The 14,911-nt window shown below is 34.6% G+C and overlaps 1 protein-coding gene across 3 annotated transcripts in view; it reads right to left on the bottom strand.

The window, feature by feature from the left end:
• LOC110025526 (maspardin) overlaps positions 1-14,911 on the bottom strand; it is a 48,430-nt gene that overhangs the window by 22,753 nt on the left and 10,766 nt on the right. For all 3 annotated transcript variants that reach the window (XM_020726069.1, XM_020726067.1, XM_020726068.1), the window contains 4 exons: positions 10,800-10,898; positions 10,586-10,728; positions 1,015-1,123; positions 23-130 (listed from right to left, as the gene is read on the bottom strand). In XM_020726069.1, the coding sequence (XP_020581728.1) occupies positions 23-130; positions 1,015-1,123; positions 10,586-10,728; positions 10,800-10,898 (459 nt within the window). The remainder of the gene's footprint in view (positions 1-22; positions 131-1,014; positions 1,124-10,585; positions 10,729-10,799; positions 10,899-14,911) is intronic.

The following is a 14,911-nucleotide window of genomic DNA, read 5'->3' as shown; positions in this document are numbered from 1 at the left end:
TACAGCTCTGAATACAACTTACATCCATAATGGTCACAAGGGAATCGGAGAGCAATAGAGGACCAACTGATGCAGGAGCAGCATTCAATGTTAACCGTGATGACAGGTCATCTCTAGACAATGTTTCGACCTGCAAAAGGAAAAGATGTTAAGACATTGTAAACAAAGATTATAGCCAAGTTGTTAAGATGATTTTCATAAATGTATATAAAGAAAGATTGCAATATATAGCATTTTTTTCTTTCTTTTTGACTGATTTCTAGTTTTTTCAATGTCAATGTATACGGACTACTCTATCTACTTTTAAAGGAACCCTAAAGAAGAAGAATCCTACATGAAGTAAATGAAACAAACTCTACTCTCGATTACAGTTCACAAATAATGAAAGAGAATCCAACGAAAATTAACCTTCATTACAGCAAGTCATGTAGAATGTATTATGGATGGTGTTCAATAAGATAACGATATTAGATTATTTAAAAGCCAAAAACGAAAGTGTTTAGGTCATTCCATCAGATCTATAACAGAAGTGAAAACATTTTAGAATCTTTGCTGTTAGTCATCATGCAATTTCTCATGTAAGAGTAAGAATGACATCATATGGATAATAGTTTGCAGTATAATCAGTTCTTGGATTAGATCTTATGAAGCGAAGTCAATGAACCACTCAATAAATTTAAGTTATCAATCATAACCAAACTGCTGTATCTAAATAACAAAAAGAAAACTAAGTTGCCTATCACATATTCTTACCATAAAATAACAAACAATACTGATAATATAAAATGAACAGAATTGAACACTGAACCATGGGTGAAATCATTACAAAAAGAGTAAGGAACACAAATGAGGTGAACAGGCCTTTCTACAATTTCTTTTTTTTTTTCAAACAGATCAGGCAAATTCACAGAGAACATTTCAATAAGAATAACAACTTTTAAAAGGTCCTAACATTATTGCTAATCCTGAATGTTTGCACTTTACTATAAATTTCAGCTAAAGGTACTCAAATACCTGCCCAACAACAAAATCCACTGAATCTGCTATAAATGGCTCTTGTGGACCATCGTGAATTCCTGTTAAGATGTATCGCTTCAGCAAAAAAGAAGGTGTCCAACCAACACTGCAACAAAAAAAATAAAAGTTGGACAAAAAGCATAGAAGAATATAGATCACAAGCAAGCTGCTAAATAAGCTTGCATTCTCGAATTGTAAAACACATACTATCAACAATAGTTTATCTATGTCGGAAAGAATCATTCAAAGTGCTTCCCGAGAATCAATCTGCCTTTAATTCCAAGTATAACAGTTACTCAAACAAATCTAAATCCAGTGCTGTTAAAAGGCAAGCCGGCTGGTAGCCAAGGTGCTAGACTGAGAGAAAACGAGGACAAAATGCCACATACACCTCCCCAAAAATGGATGATGAAGCAATATATGGCATTGAACATTGCGATATCCTCAAGCTATTCTTTCCAGATAATAAAGAAAAAAGTTTAGTTATTTAGGCATATCTTTTGAGGTACTTTTTAAAAGGTAATCTATGATTTACATATTATAGGAAACAGCTTAGTTATTTAGACATGTCTTTTGAGTACTTTTTTAAAGATAATCTAAGATTTTTTAAACATTAGATAAAATCAGAAAAAAATAACACCTATTGGGCATGGCCAATGGAGGCACGAACCTCCAGTGGCCCCACTCTAGCTCTGCCAATGATCCACAATAAACTATTATCTATGCATTTTAACTGATATTTAACTGTTCTGTAAGAAAAAAATATATATAGAATTGTAAGTTGCAAAATAAACTTTGAAAGTGATTTTGAGCTTCTACAATAAATTCAAAACATATCATGAAATATTTCATTTGTAATCGTATAAATTTGAATCTTTATATATCTATCATTTTAGATTTCATGCAAGCCTCTTGAGCAGTTTTACTTCCTTCCCTCTCTCTCTCTCTCTCTCTCTCTCTCTCTCAACCATCCATGTTCCCTCCTTGTCTCACACACTATATTCACTAAACTATGCACATGCTCAGCATTCAAAAACTACCTCGCCAAAAAAAAGTGTGATACCTCATGTATTCTATTTTCTCTCTTTTAAGCATTCCAAAATAACTACATCGCCTCTAAGGCATTTGGATTCTATCATTATAAATGTATTTCAACCAGAGGGAGTACTTATGTTAAGTATTAAATAATAATTAACACAAGAAATTATGTTAGGAAAAATACGGAATCTCCACCATTCACTGCATTCAAAGTTTGAAAATATGACTGAATAAATTATTAAATAAATTATATATTAGAAACCTGCAATCAATGTGATTAACTTCATAGTATGTATAGCCTAGGCATAATCTGATCTTCTCTCTCACTGAATGAAGCCTTTATCTGTTTCTTCGATGAGCATCATATTAATCTAGAACTTGAAGTTCTTGCACATATGTTCCATTTAACTTATTTACAAGAGAACATCTTTAACTCTCTGATTCTTGATGCTCTTTCCACATCTCATATTAAATTTTCATCATCCAAAACTAACCCATCTTCAACAAATGAAGTATTAGCACCCATCTCTCAAATCAAGGCAAGGAGTCACATCATTTTTGTTGACTTTAGACAAGATGCTTGCCTCGGTGCACCATACTAATGACAACAACATTAGAGGGGCAAAAAGTGTTATGGTTTCACCTAAACTTGCTAAATCATTTACGCAAGCATCCAACCTAACTTCAACAACAATGGCACACTATTCCTGTCTTACCAACCCTAGCACGCAAGATCCCTCCCCTAGAGGATGTGAGCAACCAGCCAAGGCAAAAATTTGCAGCCATTACAAAGTAACAGAAAGAAATAATTAGGGAGCAACTCTAGTTCTGATTGACCATAAAGCACAATAACTGTCAAAAAGACTTGAACTTGCAAACTAGAGAAAGAAGGTAAACTTACAAGTTAATTTATTCAGCACTTCTTTCATTATTATACTAAGTATATAAAATTACTTTAAAATAAGAGAACAAGGGCTAATTTAAGCCTTCACCCAAATGTAAGGTGCTTTTTTCTATTTTTCAAGATTATTTTTTATAGTCCCTCAACTTTTAAATAATATTTTTCTGCTACAAATGCACTAGACATTTTCAAAGTTAAATAAATTTAACATCCAATACTATATGAAACTATAGCCACAATTATTGGCAATCAAAATATGTGTTCCAAAAAAGGTCATTCTTTCCAATATAACAATCACAGAAACATCCTGAAGTTGTTTTCTCCTATAATAGAAAGTAATGGAGTCCTTGAATGAGTGGGATCTAGTGAACGGCCGCCTTGGATGGTTGCTAAAGGGAAGTACAGGGGAAATGCAACAATGTTTGCAAATATTAGCAACAGTGTATTCTAAACAAGGCAAAGTAAAAAAGTACCAAATACATAAAGTATTCTAACTATATTTTGAGATGTAATTTACTTTTATATTTTCAAAAATAATCTGAAATTACAGGACGAAAGCTCCTGAACAGTCTAAAACAACAAAACAAAAGCTCAAAGTAGTTTGAATTAGAAACCAAATCAACATTTTGGATATCTAGCTTTCAACACGGACTACAATAACTTAATAAATTGCGATATCCACTTAAAATGCATCGAAGATCTGAAGCAAAATAAAAAGGAATTATAAAAAAAAATTCCTTCAAACTATATATTTTGAAATCCATTCATATATTGACCTACTAATATCCTCACAACTGACAAAACCCCGTAGTTTAAATATTTTAATCCACCTTGATTGAATTTCCCATAAACAATGCAATGAGAAGTCCTTCCCAACGTAACACTGCTCCATACAAATTCTAGATATGCCACAAAATACCTTAAAAATCTTGTTGAAAACAATAAACTTAAGATGCACAACAGATTTAATCAATTTAAATTTTCATTTCTAAGAGAATTTGAAATTGGAGCAATGACAATATTAAACGATTTAAAAATAGTCAAATTCAAACTATAAAAACCATAAATATTTTGTACGTCAGTTAATTTCAATCATCATTAGCTGTTTTGGTATTATCAGAATCAATAGAAAATCCATTTCAGATAGAACATTTCTTCGGAAAATAATAAATGAAATCACAAACTACATTTTTTGAGATCTATATACAACTTCTTTTCTTTCAAGGCCCCAAATATTCTCCTAAGATGCATTCCATAATTATCTTATGCCTTCCATGAACCAAAATGTCATCAAAATAAAATAAAAAAACTTTTGACTAATTAACATGTTCCATTATCCTCATGAAAAGCCCTAGGTGCATTAGTTAATCAAATATGCATCACTAACTATTTATATAATTCATTTTCGATCTTAAAACTAATTTTTCATTTCACTTTCCCTCATTCTGCTCTGATATTGCAAATCAAACTAAAAAAAATATCACAAAACCAATCAGCATATATAGCATATAATTCAAACGAAGAATAGCAATACAAATTTATTTGAGAGTTTTTTGCTGGCTCTATTATCTACACACATGCACCAACAACATTTTATTTAAGTCCAATGAAAGCAGGCATATCCCAAGGAAGCAAGCTTTCCTTACTAAATACCTTTGAATGTTGAGTCAATAAATTGAATTTTAAGTTTGGTGTGTTCATTTAAATTCATCCATAACGTGGCAGATTTTAAGAACTAAATAAATAGCATATTGCATTTTCTCAAGTGGTCATAATTCATAAAGAAGCATCAAGATAAACATTTTTAAAATCATTTTAGTCCCGCATCATTTTATTGCAACATAATATGAGAAATTAACTAGTAGAAAAGCAACGTCAAATAAAACCAATGCAAAGCATTAAAACAAATTCGTATAAGTTAAACTTTTATACATTTATAATTGCATCCACATTTTTAATGTATTAAATGTAACTATATATCATGAAACATCAGCCAAGATATTGGATTCTTCTCCTTTTCTATCTACTCCTTTATTAATAGAATCCACATATCATTTGCACAACTCTCGAACATTTATACTAATCTTATTTTGAAATTATTACTAAACATGAAATCATGCCAACTATAGACGGTAGTGGATATCAAATATATTTTATAAAGTAGAAAAGCATGTAGACAAAAGATGGATTCATGAAATTCCATAAGCAAAACTATTTTATCCAGCATAACTGATGAAAATCAGCTGAAGCATTCATCAAAGCCGATTTTAATTGAGCAAGACATATTTATGCAGACCTCAAAAATTTAGGATCATAACCTTTTAATAGGATTTTTGGTTTCCATCAAACTCCACTTATGATGTGTTGTTATTGTACGATCTATAACATGTATGAGTTTTGTTGTGCAGCTATTACCGTTTCCTTATACGAGATTTTTGTACGTAGTTTCAGATCTTCATAGACTTCTCATCTACAGATCACCATAGACTCAGATTTCTTTTTTTTTTTAGTTGTGATAGAATTTGTGATTATCAATATGGAGCTTCTAGACATATATTCTATGTTAATATATCTTCTCGTACCAGCATGAGGCATGACTTTTCCATTTGGTGATCTACAATCACCCTTGTTATATATAGTCATACATTTAGATGCATAATTGAACTTTGAAAATTTTAGTACAATCTACCTTTCAATTACGGCATGAGTTTCAATCAAATGGATGTTTTTCATGCAGATATTTATATGTATTATTTTTAATTATTGAATTAAATTATCTTCTGTGATGGATTTTAATAGTTTCAAATTTCAACTGAAGAAACCAATAGTTGCCTAAATTAAGGATTTTGAACTGCAGATGTAAGGTATGTCATTTTTTGCATCTCACTCTAGATATGCATTGGGAAACCATGAATTCTAAGATGTCCTACATCAACAAAGGCTTTACGAACAAAAATGATTATGAGAATTTTGTTATGCCTGGCAAAAAGATAATACAGATTTATCTGCTTCCAACCTTTAGCAACTTATTCAGGCAATTGGTTATCTTTTATTCGATTAAAATTAAGTCATCTTCTCCAGCAGCATTAGCCTAACATGTTGCTATTGCCAATCTCTGATCTTTTGTTTTCTTACTATCGAAGCACATTATTTGCTTTTAAACTTAAGCAATCACCTTTTTATATCTTTCTAAGCATATAGATCTTCTGTGAAGTCCCAATAAAACATTCAGAGATTATACTTCTATCTCCAGCGTACTTCTTTTATTACTTGGTATTTCACACTAATCTATATCAATAATTTAATACTATTGAAAACATTAAACTTCTCACTACCATCCTATGCTTTGCAGGGGGCACACTGCTAGCACAATCGCTTTCCATGGATGACTGCTTACATTATAGAACTAAAGCAAACCAACACAAGTAATGATTCATAAAAATATAAAATCAAACAAATAAGAAGACGTAAATATTATCAATAACAACCTTCAGTATCATTGTTATGCTCCTCGAACAAAGCTCCTAATCTTGATGATACCAAAGGAAGCCCAAATCACAAAAGAAATACAAATATTATTATTGAATTTGAAATCAGTTATAATGCCTCCTCAAAACATGAAATAAACGACAAACAAACACAAAGACACGTACCAACACCTTGAAAGTGCATCTCAAGGGCCGGGGAGGTTGGCCAAGTGGAACCAGAGGCTTGGGATGGCAAGTGTGAATGCGGGCGAGGGGCCAAGAGGGATTGGAAGGTGAACTGGAGGAGGAAGGCAATAAGCTAAGGTGGCGGGAAGGTTTGTTAGACGGCTAGGAGGTAGGTTGGAAGGTGGGTTAGCAAGCTAGGAAGGTGGGTCAGCAGCACGGAAGGCTCGTCGGCACTTTCGGAGAGTGGAAAACCAGCGGGGAAGTGCTAGCAACAATGGGAAAGGCCTGGACAGCATAGTAGACTATTGAAAGTGGGTCGGCTAAGTGCTTGGAGGAATTCTGGATGAATAACAAAATTGGTTGTTCAGAAAGGGGGTCTGAGCGTTGGGATGAAGTATAGGGAGTTGCGGCCTTGCTGGGAGAAGATTGGCAGCAGGTTAGGGGGAAGACATTAGCCAGTGGTTGTTGGAGAAGAGATGCGGTTGTCTGCTGTAACGCTGGGAAGTGGGTGGATAGCAACAGAAAGGGTGGAAGAACAGATAAATATCTCGTCGGAGTCGAGCTACAGTCGAAGCATCAACCGGACCCATGGAGACGATCACCACTCGAATGAGGAACAGTCGGAGTACTACCTCGATATCAGATATAGCCCTCAAAAAGGAAAATACCAAGGCTAAAACCAAATTTCAGATATCAAAAACAAGACATCTAACTCTAAGCACATCATCCCCTATTTATAGAGGCTTGACCAATCTTAGGAAGGGTTTCAGAATTTGAAAAAACTTTCAAATAAACAAGGAGAATAAAAATATATTTTAGATTTGAAGAAAGGGTTTCAAAACAATGAAGGAGAATGAAATTAGAATTTCAGGTTTTATGGAAGGATTTAAAATAGGAAAGTGCATAGAAAAAAAGTTGTTGGGGGGGGGGAGAGAGAGAATGGAAAGCTCAGGAAGGAAATGTGAGGAAGGAAAGGAAAAGGGGAGAAAGGGGGAGAAAAGAGGAAAGAAAGGAAAAAGAGGAGGAGGGGGCGGTAGCCCCACTCCCTTGAGGAACGGTCAATCCCCTTAAGCCTTCGGTTTGTCGGGGTCTGTAGAGCTTCGACTTTATCTGTCGAAGCTTCTGGACCTCTGTGGCCTTTCCAGGATCCCACTGACAACTGTCCTGGCTCCCAAAGCGTCTAAGGAATTTTTCCCACGTCCGAGCATACCTCCCTATCAATTTTTCTGGTTTGGCATAATCTGAGTTTAAGGTACACATAGACGTAGGTTCTCCCAAGCCAAATTTTGAACAAGTAGATATCTCATATATTTATCATATAAGAAAAGTTGGGTTTAAAGGTTTGCAAGAGTTTGGTTGATGGGTGATTCTTATTATATTCTGGGTCTTCTCTCTGGCTATTGAAACTTTGGAGAATTGACATCTTCTTCTTCGTTCCAACAAAAAGAGTTTCAACCTTGCCTTTCGTCTCTTCATGTGGAATATTGGGGGTGATGGCTGGAAGTGTAATCGTCTGTGATGCTATAAGTTGATCGTTGTTAAGACCATCTTCTAAAATTTTAAATTATGACATCTTCTGATCTGTGTGACATTTATATGTCTTAACAATAAGTTATCCATCTTCTAGGAGAATAGGAATCACAATCTCATTAAAAATAGCATGTTCATTTTGATCACATGGAGTAAACACATCAGATGTATCCACAAATAAGGGAGTTTCCAGGGGAAAAATGTCATTGAATAAAAATTCTTGTTTGAACTACTCTTCAGTGTCTACAATGTCTTTACCCAAAGTTTCAACAACGCCCTGCTCCATGAAATAGATCACTCCTCTGGTTCTGCATTCTGTTTCCACATGTCTGAATCCGTAGCACTTGCAACATTTTCTGGTAGTGACAGACTTGCAAATTGATTTCGCTGGATAGTAGCACGGGAGGTCGCTTGGTGATACGGTCTCTCCTCTTTGGAACCTAAAGTCTGCAACTTTTGGCGGTAGTAAGCTAATAGGAATTGGCGTTGTGTTTCCCGGTTCATCTTCCTATTTTCTCGTTCTTCCCTTCGACCTTTCAAATCATGGTCAAGGGTAACTTCCCACTAGATTTTCTCTTCAATATCCATAAGCCTCTTTTGGAGACGATAGAGTTCTCATCGTATCTCTTCCCGAGTAGGCTCGAGCATATTTCTTCTTGGCGGCATCGTTGACAGTTTTGGGATCTGTGGAAGAAATGAAAAAAATGAACAAAGAAAGAAAAGAAAAAAAATAAACGAAAGAAAGAACAGAAAAAATTTGATGCGGTGGATTGCGTAGGAGTGGATGCTAGAAACGGTAGGATGGGACTAAAATTGGGCTATCTCTAATACCAAATAATACTGGAGGAGAGCCCAAACCATAAAAGAAACCCAAATATTATTAAATTTGAAATCGGTTACGACTATTCAAAACATGAAATAAACGACAAACACAAAGACACAAGTCAACACCTCAAAAGTGTATTCCAAGGGCGGTGGAGGTTGGTTTAGTGGATCCAAACGCTTGGAACAACAAGTGTGAATGCGAGAGAGGAGTTGGCAGAGGTAGAAAGGTGAACTGGAGGAGGCAGGATGTTAAGGTGGCGGGAAGGTAGGTTGGAAAGTGGGGTAGCAAGCTGGAAAGATGTGGCAGTAGCAGAAAGGCTTGTCAACACTTTCGAATAGTGGACAGCGAGTGGGGAAGCATTGGCAGGAATGGGAAAGACCTAGACAGCAAGGTACAATGTTGGAAGTGGGTCGGCTGAGTGCTAAGAAGAATTTTGGGCATAAGGACAGCAAGATTATGTTGTTCAGGAAGGGTGGCCGAGTGTTGGGATAGAGTATGGGGAGCTGCAACCTTGCTCGGAGAAGGTTGTCAGTAGGTTGAAGGGAGGACACCAACCGACGGTTGTTGGGGAAGAGGTGTGGCGGCTTGCTCTAAGGTTGGGAAGCGAGTGAACAGCGGCAGAAAGGGTGAAAGGATAGATAAATATCATGGCGGGGTCGCGCAATCACCACCTCAGACGAGAGACCGCCATAGCACTACCTCGACGTTGAATATAGCCCTTGAAGAGGAAAGTACTAAGGCTAAAACCTGATTTCAGATATCAAAAACAAGATCCCTAACTCTAAGCAAATCACCTCCTATTTATAAAGAGGCTTGACATTTTTTAGAAAGGAATTCGGATTTTGGAAAGACTTTCAAAATAAGAAAGAAGAATGAAAAGGATTTCAAATTTTTGGAAAGGCTATTAAAATAAGAAGAAAAAAAGAGATTTTAGATTTTAGGAAAGGACTTTAAAATAAGCAAGGAGAATAAAAAGAGATTTCAGATTTTAGGAAAGAGTTTTAAGATAAGGAAGGAGAACAAAAAGAGAATTTCAGGTTTTAAGAAAGGATTTAAACCAGGAAAGTGCTTAGAAAGGAAAGGTTAGGTGAGGGAAAGGAAAAGCGAGGAAGGAAAGGCGGGGGAGAAAGGGGGAAAGGAAGGAAAAAGAGGAGGGAAAGGAAAAAGGGGAAGGAAGGGGCAGCAGCACCGGCCGGTCCTCCCCCGAGCCCTGCGTCAATTGAGGACAACCCTCATCACTTTTTAATAATTATTTCATCACGTAGATAACTCTATGTAGAGCTTCGCTGCCCTGCCAACAAAGGCTTGCCCGCTATGACTGCCATACACCAAGTGAGATATGCTTGACGCCATAAAGGGTCAATGAACTTTGTTGTATGTACATGATAGATGATTTTGCTTCTCATATTTGCAAGGTCATGTTTGTGAAATAATTTGGCATCACTCCATCAAACAAATTCACAAGGAATTCGCTGTATATCTATATTAAATAAACCATATAGCATTTCAATTTTGAAAAGCATCAGAATGCTCAAAAAAAATGTTAAAAGTAGCTTAAAAAAGAGTAACCACACTCCGTGAGTAATTAACCAACGGGGAGAAAGAGAAGATCACACATACACTGGAGACCATGGCATTGAAGCAGAGAACTTTTCAGTGTCCAAGAAAGTATTTGAAAGAACAAGTGATTTAACTCGTCTTGGTCTATGCTGAGCAAAAATTTGAGCTAAAAACCCCCCAAGGGATGTGCCATAAAGATGAACCTGTCAACATGAATTGCGCGATCAAAATCTTCAAAATCAAAACAAATTTAATAAATAGGGTGAGTTCTTACATGATGAACATTAATTGTATCTATGAACTTCTCAAATGCATGAACCCACTCAAGATGGTTCCAAACTCGTGGTAAATCAAGTGAAATAACACGGTATCCCTGAGAAGCACTTAAAGATCATAGTCATTAGTAAATCTAAAATGACAAAAGCTATTGAAGAATTACTAACCAGTGAAATTTACTATCACAAACCTACAAAAGCAATTCCTCAGTAAAAGAGGTAAAACAAAACCATAAACTTTGAGGGCAGCTTAATAACAATAATTAGTTCGCAGAAACATAATGAGAGCTAACTCCATGAGCTTCTTTAACTCAGAAAATATGTATGCACGCATCATCAGGTCATTTTATATAATTGCAAAGAACTAGTTGCACCAGCAACAGTGAAATTTCTTGGTACAACCAAATTAACAAACCATAGGATACGTAACTTAAATCAGTAAAAACCCAAAAGCACTACCTTGTAATGACAGAAAAAGAGTAACAAATGTGGCTCAGAAATGATATATTTCACCACAGAAGAAATAAACCATGAGGCCCAATCAGACAGAGAGTAGATGCAATAAGAAACAGCAACGGTTGTAAAAGCAGAGTCCTTGCAATACTTGTACATCCACTTGTGGTGCACAACATTAAGTTATCCAAACCAAAATTGGCATGGATTCATAGAAGTAAACATATAAGTATATTCTAAATAAATAAACATATATATTTAAAACAGTAAAAACTTACAGAGCACCAAACTTGAAGAGAACACCAGACAGACGCTTCTATATTACACTGAGAGGACTAAGAAAACTTGCACCCAGATAGAGAATACAATACCCTTATTTATAATAGAGGGCGGACTCCAAATTTTATACAATATAAGTAAACAAAAGATAACACATCCGTGACATAAAGTAGAAAATTATTTCAGAATATTATTATACCCACTAGATTTATTTCAGCCATTATTCCATCAACTCTTACTATTTCAACCACCATTATTATTTTCTTATTTTCTTATTTTCTTCTGAGGTGACTCGTGGAGTCTATTTATGTTGTTTTTTCTCTGCAATTTATAATAAGAATTTCTGATTTAATAAATCATTTTAAAATTTCGTAAAGTATTTGACGACAGAAAGGATTTCTTTTTTAATGGTCAAATATTTTTCTTGATTAGCATTTCCCTTGTCAAATGTAAAGCGAACTAATTGTTCGGTATTAAAAGTTTTTGCTTTAAGATTTCTCCGTAGCCAATATTAGAGGCATCTGTCTCTAATGTTTTAGGGACAGACGAATCTGTAATATGTAAACAAGGTAATATTTTTAACTTTTGATTAATTAATTAGACAGCTTTAGTATGATTCTATATCAATGGATTATGATGTTTCTTTAATCTATTATAAAGAATAGCACATCTAAAGCAAGATCTTTATAATAATCCGCAACGTAATTGAGCGAACCCAGAAATCTCTGTAATTGACGGAGATCAGTGATTTAATCTGAAAATTTAGAAGTGAATTATATGTTTCTTTCAATTGACTACGGAGGAATCTTGAAGCAAAAAAGATTTTAATATCGAACAATTGGTTCGTTTTACATCTGACAAGTGAAACACCACTCAAAAAAAATATTTGACAATCAAAAAAGAAATATTTTTGGTCGTCAAATGCATTACCAAATTTCAAGATGATTTACTAAATCAGAAATTCTTATTACGAATTGATTGTAGTTCAATTAAGTATATATTGCAAAGAGACGTAAAAAATATTGTCTCTAAATAAATCTTTGTTAATTGACATGCACAGTTACCTTGTTCTGAATTTGATATTGAATATATTACGGGTGATACTAATTTCTTACCTGGCTTTCTCACTTATGAATTTTTTAAGGGAAAAAGACAAGGAGGGTTGGATAACCCCTCCTACACGCAATAGAATGATACCCAATAGGGGTAGCCCCACCTTTCGAGTGGGAAGAGGTAGGTGTCAACCTAATCTGACCCCACGAAAATTTATTAATTTAAAGCAATATTTATATGGTAGCCCAATGGTCTCCACATTTAAAGAACAAACTCCTGAATTTTAGATTCAAAATATCACGAAATTCGTGCAAAAATTTTCAAAAGAGAAAATCTTCGAAATTAATCTAGAGAATTAAGAAATCAATGATCCCTGGAAAATGCAGGAGAGATACCTAAGCACAATTGCCAACGCGCAAGAAAATCTTGACCGCGAATCATATGAGACAATCCTCATTTCATTACAATGTGTTGAAATTCAACACAATTATAATGAACTCAATAAATATATTACATATAACAAGACGACAATAAATCGCATCTTGCACCAAAAAAATTGGGGTTTAACTCATTTTCAATTTAAACAAATTGAATTTATACATCATATATCTAAACAGATGAAAATATTTCTTTGTAATTATTGAACTTATGTCCAAGCCATGAATCATGTTTTTTTTTACTTATTAATCAAAGACATAGTCATTCCTGATTGTTTGTGCTATTGCCTAAATCTTGAATAAAGAAATATCAAATTAGTTTTTAGCTTGGTAGGATAAATTTGGAGCCACCAATGAAATTCTTCTGGAATCTATCAACAATTTATATTCAGCATGGGTAAACTCTTCTCCACAAATCGGTAAAATCAAAAATAAATTCTTATCTGAAGAAATGTGCAAATTATTGTTCTTTTGTCAGGCACAAATTCCTTGGATGTTTGTCTGGAATCTATGTAATCAACCAGATGGGCTCAATACTAAATGCTTATGGAGAACTTTTGTCATCAAATGGTGGTCTGTAATTATTGTTGATGACAAGGTAACTCAAATCAATAAATTCATCACATCTAATGGTAAAAATGTTCAAGAGCATCAAGCTCGAGAATCTTCTCTAAAGGAAATCCATGATCAAATCAAAAGAAAATACCCTTGCGAATCTCCATATCAAATTAAAAGAAGAATCCAAGAAATTTATCAAAGACGAATGAAAGAATTATTTGAATTAGTTGACGATATGTCAATCTCCAATCAAGGATCAGATGAAGACGAAGAAAGATGGGAACGAATAGTAACCCACCTTGGCTCGAAATAATGACAGAGGAGAAAAAAACAACATATATATACCCCCACCTCAGAAAAAAATAAGGCAATAATAATGGTGGTTGAAATAATAAGAGTTAGTGGAATAGTGGCTGAAATAAATCTGGTGAGTGTAATAGTATTCTGAAATAATTTTTTTTTATTTTATGTCACTGATGTGTTATCTTTTATTTAATTATATTGTATAAAATTTGGAGTCCACCCTCTATTAAAAATAAGGGCATTGTATTCTCTGTCTCTGTGTGCAAGTTTTCTTAGAATCCTCTCAGTGTAATATAGAAGCGTCTGATATATATATATATATATATATATATATTAAAGCCCAAAAAGACTAATATATTAACTATAAAGAAAGATACAGATACAATGCGATGGAGGGCCCAAACATGGCATCCTACTCACAACAAAACCACAAGAGGTTCCACAACAAAAAAATACTGAAAAGTACATTAGAGACATAAAGAAAAATCCTAAAAATGCAGAAATACATAGTATCAGGTGGCTAGAAAGCAACCCAATTTAGTTTTGCCTCTGCCTCTAGTTCTAGGAAAGGAGCAAGCTAATAAGTTAGTAAGATGATTGTTATTGTCAGTAGTAACAAATGTATCATCAAATATGTTCCCGAGCTGGAGTCGACCTTCATTCTTCTTCTTCCTCCTGGAATAGACCTGTCATTCCTCTTCTGAAGATTGGCTCACCTGATCTTAGTCTAAAGTGTGTTGGGGATGTGCAGATTGTTGGACATTAGAAGTAACTACATGTTGTACTGACTGATTTGTTATTGGAGCAAAGGAGCACTCTCGTGTGTCTTAGCATGTGAGTGAGTATTCTTCAATAACAATGGGTGGTATAACCACAATTGGATCTGTAGTTGTAGTATGGTGTTCTTTGTCAAAAACTGCGGTGTTGGAAAGTCAGGTTGCATCTTCTCAACAGGGATGATAGGTGACTGATCTTTAATGATATTTGGCCTTAGATGAGGATGCAAACGATAGCAAATAGTAGAGATT

Source organism: Phalaenopsis equestris, unplaced genomic scaffold, assembly GCF_001263595.1.
Source record: "Phalaenopsis equestris unplaced genomic scaffold, ASM126359v1 Scaffold000301, whole genome shotgun sequence".
Lineage (NCBI taxonomy): Eukaryota > Viridiplantae > Streptophyta > Magnoliopsida > Asparagales > Orchidaceae > Phalaenopsis > Phalaenopsis equestris.
Note: the sequence above shows the minus strand (reverse complement) of the source record. Positions and strands in the feature narration are given on the sequence as shown.